General features: G+C 45.3%; 1 protein-coding gene across 1 annotated transcript in view; it reads right to left on the bottom strand.

The window, feature by feature from the left end:
* Nucleotides 1-2,934: 2,934 nt before the first annotated feature.
* top3b (DNA topoisomerase III beta) overlaps nt 2,935-16,322 on the bottom strand; it is a 29,357-nt gene continuing 15,969 nt past the window's right edge. The window contains exons 11-18 of the mRNA XM_036979291.2: nt 16,129-16,275; nt 15,638-15,811; nt 15,382-15,510; nt 14,959-15,108; nt 13,645-13,745; nt 4,240-4,441; nt 3,786-3,973; nt 2,935-3,320 (exon numbers count right to left, since the gene is read on the bottom strand). Of these exons, the coding sequence (XP_036835186.1) occupies nt 3,042-3,320; nt 3,786-3,973; nt 4,240-4,441; nt 13,645-13,745; nt 14,959-15,108; nt 15,382-15,510; nt 15,638-15,811; nt 16,129-16,275 (1,370 nt within the window). The 3' untranslated portion in view covers nt 2,935-3,041. The remainder of the gene's footprint in view (nt 3,321-3,785; nt 3,974-4,239; nt 4,442-13,644; nt 13,746-14,958; nt 15,109-15,381; nt 15,511-15,637; nt 15,812-16,128; nt 16,276-16,322) is intronic.

Consider the following 16,322-nt stretch of genomic DNA (forward strand, 5'->3'; position numbering starts at 1 on the left):
TGTTCAGGGGCAGAACGACAGATTTGTACCTTGTCAGCTCGGGGATTCGAACTTGCAACCTTCGGGGCAACGCAACACTAGGCTACCCTGCCGACCTCACACACTATACAGATCTAAGAGCGTTGGGCCAGTAAGTGAAATGTCGCTGGTTCGAATCCCCAAAATCTGCCGTTCTGCCCTTGAGCAAGGCAGTTAATAATTTGCGGGTTATTTCATTACTATTATTAGACAGTTGCATTATTATTCTTGTTACTAAGTATTGTTGGTTGTTTCATTTCATTTAGACTCTTGAAAACAAGATGGTGGATGAAGAGATTTCATCCTTGGATCTGAAATAGCCTAATTGGATGGTGAAACTCCTGTAAAGAAAAAAGACAATCATTTGTCCTGCATTTTTATAGTTGAAAACTAGATTTAGCCAGCAGTAGGCATTAATAATGAAATGTGGAGTGGATTATTATTATTATTTAAATGGACAATTAAGAAATCCACCCGGTCTAATGGATAAAACTGTTTCCAATCTTTGGGACATTTCTCCTATTGCTACCGTGTCCCATTACACATGCTGCCCTGTCCCATTACATATGCCGCCCTGTCCCATTACACATGCCGCCCTGTCCAATTACACATGTTGCCCTGTCCCATTACACATGTTGCCCTGTCCCATTACACATGCTGCCCTGTCCCATTACACATGCTACCGTGTCCCATTACACATGCAGCCCTGTCCCATTACACATGCTACCGTGTCCCATTACACATGCTGCCCTGTCCCATTACACATGCTACCCTGTCCCATTACACATGCTACCCTGTCCCATTACACATGCTACCCTGTCCCATTACACATGCTGCCCTGTCCCATTACACATGCTGCCCTGTCCCATTACACATGCCGCCCTGTCCCATTACACATGCTACCCTGTCCCATTACACATGCTACCCTGTCCCATTACACATGCTACCCTGTCCCATTACACATGCTACCCTGTCCCATTACACATGCTACCCTGTCCCATTACACATGCTACCGTGTCCCATTACACATGCTACCCTGTCCCATTACACATGCAGCCCTGTCCCATTACACATGCTACCGTGTCCCATTACACATGCTGCCGTGTCCCATTACACATGCTACCCTGTCCCATTACACATGCTACCCTGTCCCATTACACATGCTACCCTGTCCCATTACACATGCTACCCTGTCCCATTACACATGCCGCCATGTCCCATTACACATGCCTCCGTGTCCCATTACACATGCACCCGTGTCCCATTACACATGCTGCCCTGTCCCATTACACATGCTGCCGTGTCCCATTACACATGCTACCCTGTCACATTACACATGCTACCCTGTCCCATTACACATGCTACCGTGTCCCAATACACATGCTACCCTGTCCCATTACACATGCTACCCTGTCCCATTACACATGCTACCCTGTCCCATTACACATGCTACCCTGTCCCATTACACATGCTACCCTGTCCCATTACACATTCTACCCTGTCCCATTACACATGCTACCCTGTACCATTACACATGCTACCCTGTACCATTACACATGTCCCATTACACATGTCCCATTACACATGTCCCATTACACATGCTACCCTGTCCCAATACACATGCTACCCTGTCCCATTACACATGCTACCCTGTCCCAATACACATTCTACCCTGTCCCATTACACATGCTACCCTGTACCATTACACATGCTACCCTGTCCCATTACACATGCTACCCTGTCCCATTACACATGCAGCCCTGTCCCATTACACATGCTACCGTGTCCCATTACACATGCTGCCCTGTCCCATTACACATGCTGCCCTGTCCCATTACACATGCCGCCGTGTCCCATTACACATGCCTCCGTGTCCCATTACACATGCACCCGTGTCCCATTACACATGCTGCCCTGTCCCATTACACATGCTGCCGTGTCCCATTACACATGCTACCCTGTCCCATTACACATGCTACCCTGTCCCATTACACATGCTACCGTGTCCCAATACACATGCTACCCTGTCCCATTACACATGCTACCCTGTCCCATTACACATGCTACCCTGTCCCATTACACATGCTACCCTGTCCCATTACACATGCTACCCTGTCCCATTACACATGCTACCCTGTACCATTACACATGTCCCATTACACATGTCCCATTACACATGCTACCCTGTCCCAATACACATGCTACCCTGTCCCATTACACATGCTACCCTGTACCATTACACATGCTACCCTGTCCCATTACACATGCTACCCTGTCCCATTACACATGCTACCCTGTCCCATTACACATGCTACCCTGTCCCATTACACATGCTACCCTGTCCCATTACACATGCTACCCTGTACCATTACACATGCTACCCTGTCCCATTACACATGCTACCCTGTCCCATTACACATGCTACCCTGTCCCAATACACATGCTACCCTGTCCCAATACACATGCTACCCTGTCCCATTACACATTATACCCTGTACCATTACACATGCTACCCTGTCCCATTACACATGCTACCCTGTCCCATTACACATGCTACCCTGTCCCATTACACATGCTACCCTGTACCATTACACATGCTACCCTGTCCCATTACACATGCTACCCTGTCCCATTACACATGCTACCCTGTCCCATTACACATGCTACCCTGTCCCATTACACATGCTACCCTGTACCATTACACATGCTACCCTGTCCCAATACACATGCTACCCTGTCCCAATACACACGTCAGAGCGATTTTTTTGGGGCGACATTGCTTTTGTCTAATTAACTGGGTCAATGGAAACCTGCCTACTGATGAAGATGTATATGACATAGATCAGTGTTTCTCTCCCCAGTTGCAATCTGCTAAGACAGCTACAATAACAAAGACTCAGAAAACACAACAACCAATTTCTGTTTACAAAAAGGCATTTACTTTCCACACGATGCCATCATTTATTATAGATGCCATAACATCACATATTAACCCAGCTTCACATAATGACCCTGATCTACTGCTACACAAAGTACGCTGCCAAGGCAGCCATCTTGTCTTTAGGTTTCTTTTCCCTGCGCCCTCTGCCCCTGCCCCGCCCCCCTCGCCGTGCACCCCCGCCGCGGGTCATGGAGGGGTGTCTCATGGTGGCGTGTTTGAGTTCAACCAGGTCCTGGAAGACTGGGTCGCAGAACACACAGCCGCTGTGCTGCGTCTCTCCGTCAGGCAGCGGGGAGCGCGTCTTGTTGAAGTCCACCGCTACCAGGGACGCTTCACATGCCTCACAGCTCTCCTGGGTTACCTAGGAGACGAGGGGTGGGGATGGGAAAGGGGGGGGGGGGGGGGGGTGAACACAGCAAGACGAGGGGTGGGGTGGGGGAGTGAACACAGCAAGAGGAGACGAGGGGTGGGGATGGGAAGGGGGGGGGAGTGAACACAGCAAGAGGGAAGAAAGAGAGAGAGAGAAAAGAGGGATAACTGTTATAAGGGGTGGCAGGTAGCCTAGTGGTTGGGTCAGTAACCCAGTAACCCGAATCCCCGAGCTGACAAGGTAAAAATCTGTCATCCTGCCACTAAACAAGGCAGTTAAACCCACTGTTCCTAGACCGTCATTGTAAAAAATAATTGATTCTTAACTGACTTGCCCAGTTAAATAAAAAGGATAAATAAATAATGGAATATAAATAAAATAAACACTGTGAAAAAAATGCAAATTAGGTTTATGAGAATTAACAATGAAAACAACTAAAGTCCTCTTCCTGCCTACCTGCACCCTGTGTGCGTGTTCAAAGAAGTGTACCATCACGTTGCACCTGTTGCAAGCCATCTTCCACTTGGGGCCAGAGGTAGGGTCCAAAACCAGCACCCCGCCCTCACACTCCACACACTGACCAATACCGAGGGAGTTGAGACTGTGCTGGCAGGACGGGTGGGTGCACTCATTACATCCCATACCTGGGAGGGAGGGAGGGAGGGAGGGAGGGAGGGAGGGAGGGAGGGAGGGAGGGAGGGAGAAATAGAGAGGGAGGGGGAGAGAAATAGGGAGGGAGGGGGAGAGAAATAGGGAGGGAGGGGGAGAGAAATAGGGAGGGAGGGAGAGAGATGGGGAGGGGGAGAGAAAAACAATAAGGAAAAGTTGGAACATCAGTTTACTTCCTGAATTGAAATTGACCCCAAACCCTATAACGACCAATCACTCACCACCCACACACTCCCCTCACCTTTCTTCATGTCCCTGAAGGGGGGGTTGCTGAAGCAGTAGGGACAAAGGGGGTAGCTCTTTCCCCTGGATCCAGAGGTCCACAGCACCAGCTCAAACTCATCCAGCGGGCAGCGCAGCTCCTTGTACAGTTTGATGGCTCCGTTCTGAGGCAGGCTGTACGTCTCATCACACCCAGCACAGTGCAGCCGGCTGGGCTTGGCCTGGGAGAAACAATCAATCATTAGCGTGCAGGATGGGCAGAGTTCGCACTTCTGAGACAATTGGTTCCACTGTACCGTGCAAGTTAAATCAAACGCTCCTAAAGTAGACATACCAGGAAACTTGACAAGAACACACACACACACACGAATGCCCTAGCACTGATGCTCCGTTCAGAGGGTGAATGGGCAAGACAAAATATTTAAGTGTCTTAGAACAGGGTATGGTAGTAGGTGCCAAGCACACTGGTTTGTGTCAAGAACTGCAACGCTTTTGGGTTTTTCCCACGCTCAACAGTTCCCCGTGCGTATCAAGAACGGTCCCCCACCCGAAGGACATCCAGCCAACTTGACACATCTGGAGTCAACTTGGGCCTGTGGAACGCTTTCAAACAACATTTAGAGTCCATGCCCAGACGAGCCCGTTCTGAGGGGAAAGGGTGTCAATACTCAATATTAGGAAGGCGTTCTTAAATGTTTTGTTCACTCAGTGTGAATATAATGTCTTCTCTCCTGGACGACATCATTTGGACTTGTGGAACTCAATGAAATGCAAAACAAAAAGCATCTAACAAAACACACACACACACACACACACACACACACACACACACACACACACACACACACACACACACACACACACACACCCGCGCGGTCGTTGTGTGTGCGTCCTTGTGTTTAGGTTAAGATGCTTTGAGATGGGACTGCACGCACACACAGTGACCGCGTCCTTTTCTAGGTTGTAATAGATGATGGTGTTTTTCTAAGAGATTGTCAGTTTCTGACTGAAATAAGATTCCCTCAAGGTTGCTCTGATGTCCATAATGTTTCAAATCAACATTTTGTGATATGTAACTTTTAAGGAGGACCAAAAGGCTCCTGAACAGCTTCTAACTCCAAGCCATAAGACTGCTGAACAATTAATAAAATGGCCACCGGATGAACCCCCCCCCCCCCTTTGTACACTGCTGCTACTCTGTTTATTATCTATGTACAGTCACTTTACACCCACCTACATGTACAGATTACCTCAACTAACCTGTACCCCCGCACACTGATTCGGTATCGGTGCCCCCTGTATATAGCCTCCACACTGACTCTGTACCGGTACCCCCTGTATATAGCCTCCACACTGACTCGGTACCGGTACCCCCTGTATATAGCCTCCACACTGACTCTGTACCGGTACCCCCTGTATATAGCCTCCACACTGACTCTGTACCGGTGCCCCCTGTACATAGCCTCCACACTGACTCGGTACCGGTACCCCCTGTATATAACCTCCACATTGACTCTGTACCGGTACCTCCTGTATATAGCCTCCACACTGACTCTGCACCGGTACCCCCTGTATATAGCCTCCACACTGACTCGGTACCGGTACCCCCTGTATATAGCCTCCACATTGACTCTGTACCGGTACCTCCTGTATATAGCCTCCACACTGACTCTGTACCGGTGCCCCCTGTACATAGCCTCCACACTGACTCGGTACCGGTACCCCCTGTATATAACCTCCACATTGACTCTGTACCGGTACCTCCTGTATATAGCCTCCACACTGACTCTGCACCGGTACCCCCTGTATATAACCTCCACACTGATTCAGTACCGGTACCCCCTGTATATAACCTCCACACTGATTCAGTACCGGTACCCCCTGTATATAGCCTCCACACTGATTCAGTACCGGTACCCCCTGTATATATCCTTGTTAATGTTATTCTTATTGTGCTACTTTTTATTTTAGTCTACTTGGTAAATATTTTCTTAACTCTATTTCTTGAACTTCACTGTTGGTTAAGGGCTTGTAAGTCAGCATTGCACGGTAAGGTTCTACACTTGTTGTTTTCGGCGCATGTGACTAATAAAGTTTTATTTGTTTTCACTAAAGTGTGTAACGTTGTCATCAAGGGTGGCTACTTTGAAGAATCTTAAATATAAAATGTGTTTTGATTTGTTTAACACTTTTTTTTTTGTTGGTTACTACATCATTCCATATGTGTTATTTCACAGGTTTGATGTCTGTCTTATTCTACTTATTCTATTATTCTAATAAAATAAAAACCCTGGAATGAGTAGGTGTGTCCAAACTGGTACTGTATAAGTCACAAGTAAAAGTATTGGGTAGAGAGTTGATAGAAGGATAAAAATCAAGACTTGGAATGTTCTACATCCTCTTTTTCTATAACTTTTATTTTCTAAAAGTCTGTTATGACTGAGTACACTATTTAAAAGAACATCTTCGGTGGGGGTAATTGGTATTAGCAGAATTAGTTGTTGTTATTGTTTTGGCCACCATGGTATATTCTCCCTGTAAGATTTATGGGAAGATTATTCAATTGAATTAGATCCGTTTTCATATTGGTGAGTAATGGGATGAAGTTATCTTTATATATTTGACGTCACTTACTTTTTCTAAGTATTATAAATATAAACTGATGTTGGTACAAAAATGGAGGGAAAGTTGAAGCATAACTAACGAAATAACAGTTATCGAAAACGTATGCTTTAATCCAGTATAAACTAATGTATAGAAATAAATAATTATACAAGGGACAAAATTCACAAATTCTAGAGCACAACGTCACGTCTTAAGTGTAAAACTAACAATGACTCAATAATCCAATGCATTCTGGGAATGCTATGAAGTCCAGAATTTTCTGGGCAGAACTAGAAAGTTGGCTGCCAAAAGTATTACATTGTAAATTTCCTTTTAAAATCAGTCTGTCTGCATATTTCAAGACATGGCATTTTGGGGTTTAGTGGGATACCCAATGGGCTGGATGATTCTCTTCTCATCAATTCATCTTTAACAAAAACAGACTAAGATGGTGGAAATCAATCAATCCGAAAAATCTAATGATTTATTATTGAAATATTGATATAGCATGGGCAACAGAGGAAAAACTAATTGATACAATTTAAGGCCAAGTGGCAAACAACAATGCAGGTACTAGGGAAGGAGGAGTGAATGCAGGTCTGGGCAAATGAGATGTCATTGTTTACATTTTTTATTTAACCTTTATTTAACATGGCAAGTCGGTTAAGAACAAATCCTTATTTACAATGACGGCCTCCCGGGGAACAGTGGATTATAACTGCCTTGTTCAGGGGGCAGAACGACAGACTTTTACCTTGTCAGCTTGGGGATTAGATCCAGCAACCTTACTGTCCCAACGCTCTAACCACTAGGCGACCTGCTGCCCCTGAAGTTATATGCTATATATTAAATCTGTTGTCACCTCCGGTAGGCTCGTTCCAGAACATCCATTTAAAATTCCACTCGCTCACTACTGGAGACCAAAATCTAAATGATATCCATTTTAAATTCAGGCTGTGACACAACAACATGTGGGAAAAAAGTCAAGAGGCGTGAATGCTTTCTGAAGGTCCTGAAATGTGTATATATGGTGTTTAAAATCGCCCATACACCGGATAGGTGCAGTGAAATGTGTTGTTTTATAGGGTCAGCCAAAGTAGTACGGCAGCTCTGGAGCAAATTCAAGTTAAGTGCCTTGCTCAAGGGCACATCGACAGATTTTTCACCTTGTCGGTTCAGCTCCCGAGCGGCGCAGCGGTCTAAAGACACTGTATCTCAGTGCTAGAGGTGTCACTACAGACCCCGGTTCGATCCCGGGCTGTAATCACAACCGGACGTGATCGGGAGTCCCATAGGACGGTGCAGAATTGGCCCAGCGTCGTCCGGGTTAGGGGAGGGTTTGGCCCGGGTTAGGGGAGGGTTTGGCCCGGGTTAGGGGAGGGTTTGGCCCGGGTTAGGGGAGGGTTTGGCCCGGGTTAGGGGGGGGGGGGGGGGGGGTTTGGCCCGGGTTAGGGGAGGGTTTGGCCGTCATTGTAAAATATGAATTTATTCTTAAGTGACTTGCCTAGTTAAATAAAAGGTTAAAAAAAAAATAATAATAATCAAACCAGCAACCTTTTGTTTGGATACCGGATGTCTTCCTATCCTCCTTATGAGGTCATTTCATGGTTCCCTTGTGGCTTTCTTCATCAGTCAAATCAGCCACGTGGGTCTTTCTGTCTATCCCTCTGTCCTTCTCTGCCTCTACCCCTCTGTCTGTCTCCCCCGCTCTCCCCAACGTCACTAGACCGGTACACGCCACTCTGGGGACACGTCGTCCCATAGCAACATGCAGATGCAATCAGACTAGAACATGAGAGGGACTACCTAGTCCAATGACAAAACGGTCCTTCTTAGTTTTTCCAATTGCAAAACGTTTTGTAACAATGTCCCCTAATGAAGGACCCTGATGAATAATACATGCCTCTATGACTTCCTCAGTTGAAGTGGCTTATTTTCATTTAAAAGCTCACTTTTCTGGTCCCTTTCCGCCGACCGAAGGCCGTAGCTCGGCCACCAAACCGGTAGAACGGGGTACGGGGGGGGAATTAATGCATGCTGGCCACGTGTCAGAGAGTCTAGTGCCTTCCTGTAGAGGAGAGTGGGATAAAGTTGAGCCATCCTTGTTTCTAAGAAACCACAAACAAAATGTAGAATTTGACCAAATATTGAAGAAAGAGGTCATCTTTTCATGGAGTCTGTGAAGGAAGAAACCACATGGAAAAAGCGAGTTAAATTAAAAAAAAAACCTGATTTTCACCAAGTCAAAGGAATATATTGAGGTTTCATGATGCTTGTATCATCTAAACCAAAGTAGATCATTGTTTTATTGCTATACACACATCAGTCGGGGGCTCTATAAGCTTCAACAGCATGAAAGTGAATCATTGTGGGATGTGTGGGTTGAGCCAATCATTGCAAGGCCGTATCGCTAGGATATTATGTAACAACAGGGCCTTGCCTACGTTAAGGGTTAAGTGCTTAACAAAAAGGAGCAAAGTGTTTGTTAGGGGTTAAAAGATGCTTAAAATTATTAAAAAGACAAAAAAAAGCGATTGTGTTGAATTGTGTTTTGAAAATAAAACTAGAAAAAGGTTTTAAAAAAGGTTGTGGTAATATTTCATTCAGTACAGAAATGTGTACGCTGCTTAACCTACCCTGTCCCGCTGCTTAACCTACCCTGTCCCGCTGCTTAACCTACCCTGTCCCGCTGCTTAACCTACCCTGTCCCGCTGCTTAACCTACCCTGTCCCGCTGCTTAACCTACCCTGTCCCGCTGCTTAACCTACCCTGTCCCGCTGCTTAACCTACCCTGTCCCGCTGCTCAACCTACCCTGTCCGCTGCTTAACCTACCCTGTCCCGCAGCTCAACCTACCCTGTCCCGCTGCTTAACTGACCCTGTCCCGCAGCTCAACCTACCCTGTCCCGCTGCTTAACTGACCCTGTCCCGCTGCTTAACTGACCCTGTCCCGCTGCTTAACTGACCCTGTCTCGCTGCTTAACCTACCCTGTCCCGCAGCTCAACCTACCCTGTCCCGCTGCTTAACTGCCCCTGTCACGCTGCTTAACCTACCCTGTCCCGCTGCTTAACTGACCCTGTCTCGCTGCTTAACTGACCCTGTCCCGCAGCTTAACTGACCCTGTCCCGCTGCTTAACCTACCCTGTCCCGCTGCTTAACTGACCCTGTCCCGCAGCTTAACTGACCCTGTCCCGCAGCTTAACCGACCCTGTCCCGCAGCTTAACCTACCCTGTCCCGCTGCTTAACCTACCCTGTCCCGCTGCTCAACTGCCCCTGTCCCGCAGCTCAACTGCCCCTGTCCCGCAGCTCAACCTACCCTGTCCCGCAGCTCAACTGCCCCTGTCCCGCAGCTCAACTTACCCTGTCCCACAGCTCAACTTACCCTGTCCCACAGCTCAACTTACCCTGTCCCGCAGCTCAACCTACCCTGTCACGCAGCTCAACTGCCCTTGTCCCGCAGCTCAACCTACCCTGTCACGCAGCTCAACTGCCCCTGTCCCACAGCTTAACCTACCCTGTCCCGCAGCTCAACCTACCCTGTCACGCAGCTCAACTTACCCTGTCACGCAGCTCAACTTACCCTGTCACGCAGCTCAACTTACCCACAAGTGGCCACTTTTTGAGGGGGTTTAGTCATTTTCAAAATTGTAACATTTACATGAATTCTGATTATTTCCAGGGATACACAACATCCTGAAATATCTAGAAATAAAACTATATGGTCTGTTGACGGAGTGATGTTGAATGTAAATAACGGCTCAACTTATGCCACTCTCCCCGACAACCAAAGTGTGTGTGTGTGTATGTGTGTGTGTGTGTGTGTGTGTGTGTGTGTGTGTGGCAGTCATCTAATTTTGGCACTTGCCTTTTCGTTGTTGAAGGCAGTCAAGAGATTTTTGAACTTGACTCTTAAATGAGGCAAGTTTCCACAAAAATGTTTTTTGTTGAGTATTCCCTGTTTTGATTACTGGGTAAACCTGTATCTATTAAGAAATAAGAGTGACACTTAAATGAATCATTGTGTATATTAACAGCAAGCTGGAGACGTCACAGTCAAACAGCTGCATAAAGAACCGGTCTGTCAGGAGCACCAACGGGGCAGTCCCGTTAGTTCCCTTATATACTGGTTACAGACACGTTACATAGGCATGGTTCATAGGTTTGGTTCTGGCATGTGTCTGGCACCGTCTCCTATCTTAACTTATAGAACATATTCTGGGCGTTCTGCCAGATGGTCCCAAGGAGGGGGGTTATGTCGCCATCCCATTTCTTTACCAAGCGCAGGCAGGAACCAAGGATTATTTATGACACGAAAGACCAGATGAACATTTTCAAGGCGGTCTCTTCACACGATAGAATGTTTTCTCACCACCAAATATGGTGGTGAGAGGAAGTCCAGTCGCGTGTATTGGGAGAGGATGGAACTAGGTAAAAACTGGACCAAGATTCACATTCTCATTGATTAAACATCTCGATCTCAATAAATGTTTCTGTTCCCAAAACTAAAATCTGTAAGGAACACAGTGTGCTAAGTTTTATATAGAAGGAAAAAAATGTGTTGTTTAGAAGGAATGCTAGGTCAAATTGAGTTCACTTCACAGAGGAGGCAATCCCTAACGGATATATGTAAATACATGCTACGACGCGCCAAGAGCATCTCGCTAGCTCGTACTTGGCATTGCCTACCTCCTTTCCGCGTTCTGCCCACTATGCTTCATTTGCTTCTACTGTAAAAATGACAGATATGAACTATCTTGGTTAAAAAATATCTTTGCGGTTACCATCCCTGACCTAGCTTAGGGTTAATGAGACACCGGTAACCACTAGACTGGCTTCCTGCTGCTCTTTAGTTACTTTTATTTATTATTTCTTATCCATATTTATTTTAACTGCATTGTTGGTTAGAGGCTCGTAAGTAAGCATTTCACTGTAAGGTCTACTACACCTGCTGACTGGCTGGCTCTCTGACTGACTGGATGACTGCCTGGCTGGCTCTCTGACTGACTGGATGACTGCCTGGCTGGCTCTCTGACTGACTGGATGGCTGCCTGGCTGGCTCTCTGACTGACTGGATGGCTGGCTGGCTGGCTCTCTGACTGACTGGATGGCTGGCTGGCTGGCTCTCTGACTGACTGGGTGGCTGGCCGACTGGCTCTCTGACCGGCTAGCTCTCTGGCTTGCTCTCCAGCTGGCCATCTGGCTGGCAAGTTTGTGATGTTTTTCAATGAGGGGACAAACTCAATAGGGGGGGGGGACAACTTTTCCACATTAGTGAAGGGGAGGGGGGTGATAGAGAGCGGGAGAGATGAGAGGGAAAAGAGGGAGAGAGAGCAGAGAGGTAGAGAGAAAGAGAGATGGCGAGAGAGACCTACTTTGGTGGCAGGATGTTTATGTTAAAGTCAAAGGGAAGTGTCTCCATGGTTGCACCGTTACAATGCAGAAAACCGCTAGTCTGTAGCAGGCCAAACCTTTCAAAACTAAATACCTACATTTTACCTGAGCTACATTTTTTTCCTTCTAACACGGATTTGCGGGACGCTCTTAAAGGGGAACACACAACGTAATCACAGTCAGGAACTATGAACATAGTTCACATAAACCATTTAGATCAATTAAAAAAGGTTTGTCACGGAAATCTTCTTTACAGCGTCCTTTAAATCCTATGTATAATTATGATGTATAATTATTAAAATAGATGATTAGCAGTATTGATCAGATGGTGATTAGCAGTATTGATCAGATGGTGATTAGCAGTATTGATCAGATGGTGATTAGCAGTATTGATCAGATGGTGATTAGCAGTACAGATCAGATGGTGATTAGCAGTACAGATCAGATGGTGATTAGCAGTACTGATCAGATGGTGATTAGCAGTACTGATCAGATGGTGATTAGCAGTACTGATCAGATGGTGATTAGCAGTACTGATCAGATGGTGATTAGCAGTACTGATCAGATGGTGATTAGCAGTATTGATCAGATGGTGATTAGCAGTATTGATCAGATGGTGATTAGCAGTATTGATCAGATGGTGATTAGCAGTACAGATCAGATGGTGATTAGCAGTACTGATCAGATGGTGATTAGCAGTACTGATCAGATGGTGATTAGCAGTATTGATCAGATGGTGATTAGCAGTACCGATCAGATGGTGATTAGCAGTACTGATCAGATGGTGATTAGCAGTACTGATCAGATGGTGATTAGCAGTATTGATCAGATGGTGATTAGCAGTACAGATCAGATGGTGATTAGCAGTACAGATCAGATGGTGATTAGCAGTACTGATCAGATGGTGATTAGCAGTACTGATCAGATGGTGATTAGCAGTACTGATCAGATGGTGATTAGCAGTACTGATCAGATGGTGATTAGCAGTACTGATCAGATGGTGATTAGCAGTACTGATCAGATGGTGATTAGCAGTATTGATCAGATGGTGATTAGCAGTATTGATCAGATGGTGATTAGCAGTACAGATCAGATGGTGATTAGCAGTACTGATCAGATGGTGATTAGCAGTACTGATCAGATGGTGATTAGCAGTATTGATCAGATGGTGATTAGCAGTACCGATCAGATGGTGATTAGCAGTACTGATCAGATGGTGATTAGCAGTACTGATCAGATGGTGATTAGCAGTACTGATCAGATGGTGATTAGCAGTACTGATCAGATGGTGATTAGCAGTACTGATCAGATGGTGATTAGCAGTACTGATCAGATGGTGATTAGCAGTACTGATCAGATGGTGATTAGCAGTATTGATCAGATGGGGGTTGACCCAGTGACCTTTTGTTGTTGTTTTGTAACACTGACCTGAATGTACTTCATGAAGCGATGGCACTTGCCGCAGCGAGACAGGGGCTTGCCAGTGGCAGCGATGGGAGAAAACGTCACCTCCATGAGCTCGTCCATACCTACAGGACAGATACATGGGTAGTTTATGCCATCCATTAGCTAGTTCATACCTACCTACCTATTTACTAAATTACAGTAGAGTATTGACTAAATTACAGTAGAGTATTTACTAAATTACAGTAGAGTATTGACTAAATTACAGTAGAGTATTGACTCTATTACAGTAGAGTATTGACTCTATTACAGTAGAGTATTGACTCTATTACAGTAGAGTATTGACTAAATTACAGTAGAGTATTGACTCTATTACAGTAGAGTATTGACTCTATTACAGTAGAGTATTGACTCTATTACAGTAGAGTATTGACTCTATTACAGTAGAGTATTGACTCTATTACAGTAGAGTATTGACTCTATTACAGTAGAGTATTGACTCTATTACAGTAGAGTATTGACTAAATTACAGTAGAGTATTGACTCTATTACAGTAGAGTATTGACTCTATTACAGTAGAGTATTGACTAAATTACAGTAGAGTATTGACTAGATTACAGTAGAGTATTTACTAAATTACAGTAGAGTATTGACTAAATTACAGTAGAGTATTGACTCTATTACAGTAGAGTATTGACTCTATTACAGTAGAGTATTGACTCTATTACAGTAGAGTATTGACTCTATTACAGTAGAGTATTGACTCTATTACAGTAGAGTATTGACTCTATTACAGTAGAGTATTGACTAAATTACAGTAGAGTATTGACTAGATTACAGTAGAGTATTTACTAAATTACAGTAGAGTATTGACTCTATTACAGTAGAGTATTGACTCTATTACAGTAGAGTATTGACTCTATTACAGTAGAGTATTGACTCTATTACAGTAGAGTATTGACTCTATTACAGTAGAGTATTGACTCTATTACAGTAGAGTATTGACTAAATTACAGTAGAGTATTGACTTTATTACAGTATTTGTGGTTGTTTTTCTTCGCTTTTCAATCACTATTCCCATCCGAGAGCACCTGTGGGTTTTATGGGATACCTGAAGCGCTCCTGCTAGTTCCTTTTCAAGTGGAACTTCCTGTTGAATATGTCCAGTGTGTGTGTGTGTGTGTGAGTGTGTTGTACTCACTAGCGATGGTGTCAAAGAAGTAGTGGAACTTCCTGTTGAATATGTCCAGTGTGTGTGTGTGTGTTTGTGTGAGTGTGTTTGTGTGTGTGTGTGTGTGTGTGTGTGTGTGTGTGTGTGTGTGAGTGTGTTGTACTCACTAGCGATGGTGTCAAAGAAGTAGTGGAACTTCCTCTTGAAGATGTCCAGTGTGTGTTGCAGAACCTGTTGGTAGTTGGCCTTGCCCTGAGCAATCAGGTTTAGCTGTTTCTCTACCGCACCACGGATGGTAGGCAGCACCAGCTCAGCATCTACACAAACATTGCAGGGTAAATACACACACACACACACACACACACACACACGGACATATGGATACACATGGCCTAGAACATACATGAAAATATGTCTATCTTGTGCTAATGGCAAATGTATGATCCACCTGCAAGTGTGATGAGTGTTAAAAGTTAGTACTGACCTGTCTTGAAGAATATGTGCACCAGGACGATGCTCACACACACACACACACACACCCGTCTTGTAATATCCATGCACCAGGACGATGCCCACACACACACACAAACCTGTCTTGTAATATCCATGCACTAGGACGATGCCCAGGTTGGTGGGTTTGAGCTTGCGTCCGTTCTCCACTGTCACATAATTCCTCTGAGAGATGTTGTTGATATGGACCGGGATACTGGCGTCAGTACCTGGAGGGAGGGATGGGGACACACACACAGTATTCCACCATGAACTTAATCCTAGACAGACGCCTGCGGTAATATAATATGAATCTCACACACACACACACACACACACACACACACACACACACACCTATGCCGTGTTTCTCCATCAGTGTGATGAGGTCGGCCTCAGTAAGGTAGTCTGGAGGGCTGGTCTGCCTCTCCACTAGTTTAATCTCCTCCACTGTGAAGACATCTCCCCTCTCACACACTGGCATGGCCTCCTCCAGAGGGATACCCAGCCACGGCATCACCTCCGTAAAGCCTGTGTCCCAGTCACAACAAACATTTAGACATCTATTAGCATTATAAATAAATAGTACAATTTAGAAAGCATTTAAACTATAGCTTAACATTTAGTATCATTCATAAAGATTTTAGACAACAGCTTATTAACATTTAGTATAATTTATGAAGCATTTAGAATGATTTATTAATGTCTTATTCATGAAAACGGCAACACCAATTAGTTGGTTGAACTGTATTAGTCATGTGTATCAGAATACATTTCTCAGCATAACAATATTAGGAAACAAGACCAGAGGACAACAACAACAACAGTAAACAACAACAGGACCTCACCAGGCGATATGAGTGTCTTCCCACTGCAGGAGAAACCCTCGGAGGCGATGGTGAAGGAGATGGTTGTCTGCAGGTATTTACAGTCCTGGCTCACCGTGGCGATGAAGTGACGCACGATGTACTCATACAGACGCCACCCGTCACTTCCTGTTGGGGAGACAGGCAGTGGGTGTGTTCATTAGGTACCAAACAGA

The sequence above is a fragment of the Oncorhynchus mykiss genome, chromosome 6 (assembly GCF_057628025.1).
Source record: "Oncorhynchus mykiss isolate SJ-2025 chromosome 6, ASM5762802v1, whole genome shotgun sequence".
In the NCBI taxonomy this organism is placed as follows: Eukaryota; Metazoa; Chordata; class Actinopteri; order Salmoniformes; family Salmonidae; genus Oncorhynchus; species Oncorhynchus mykiss.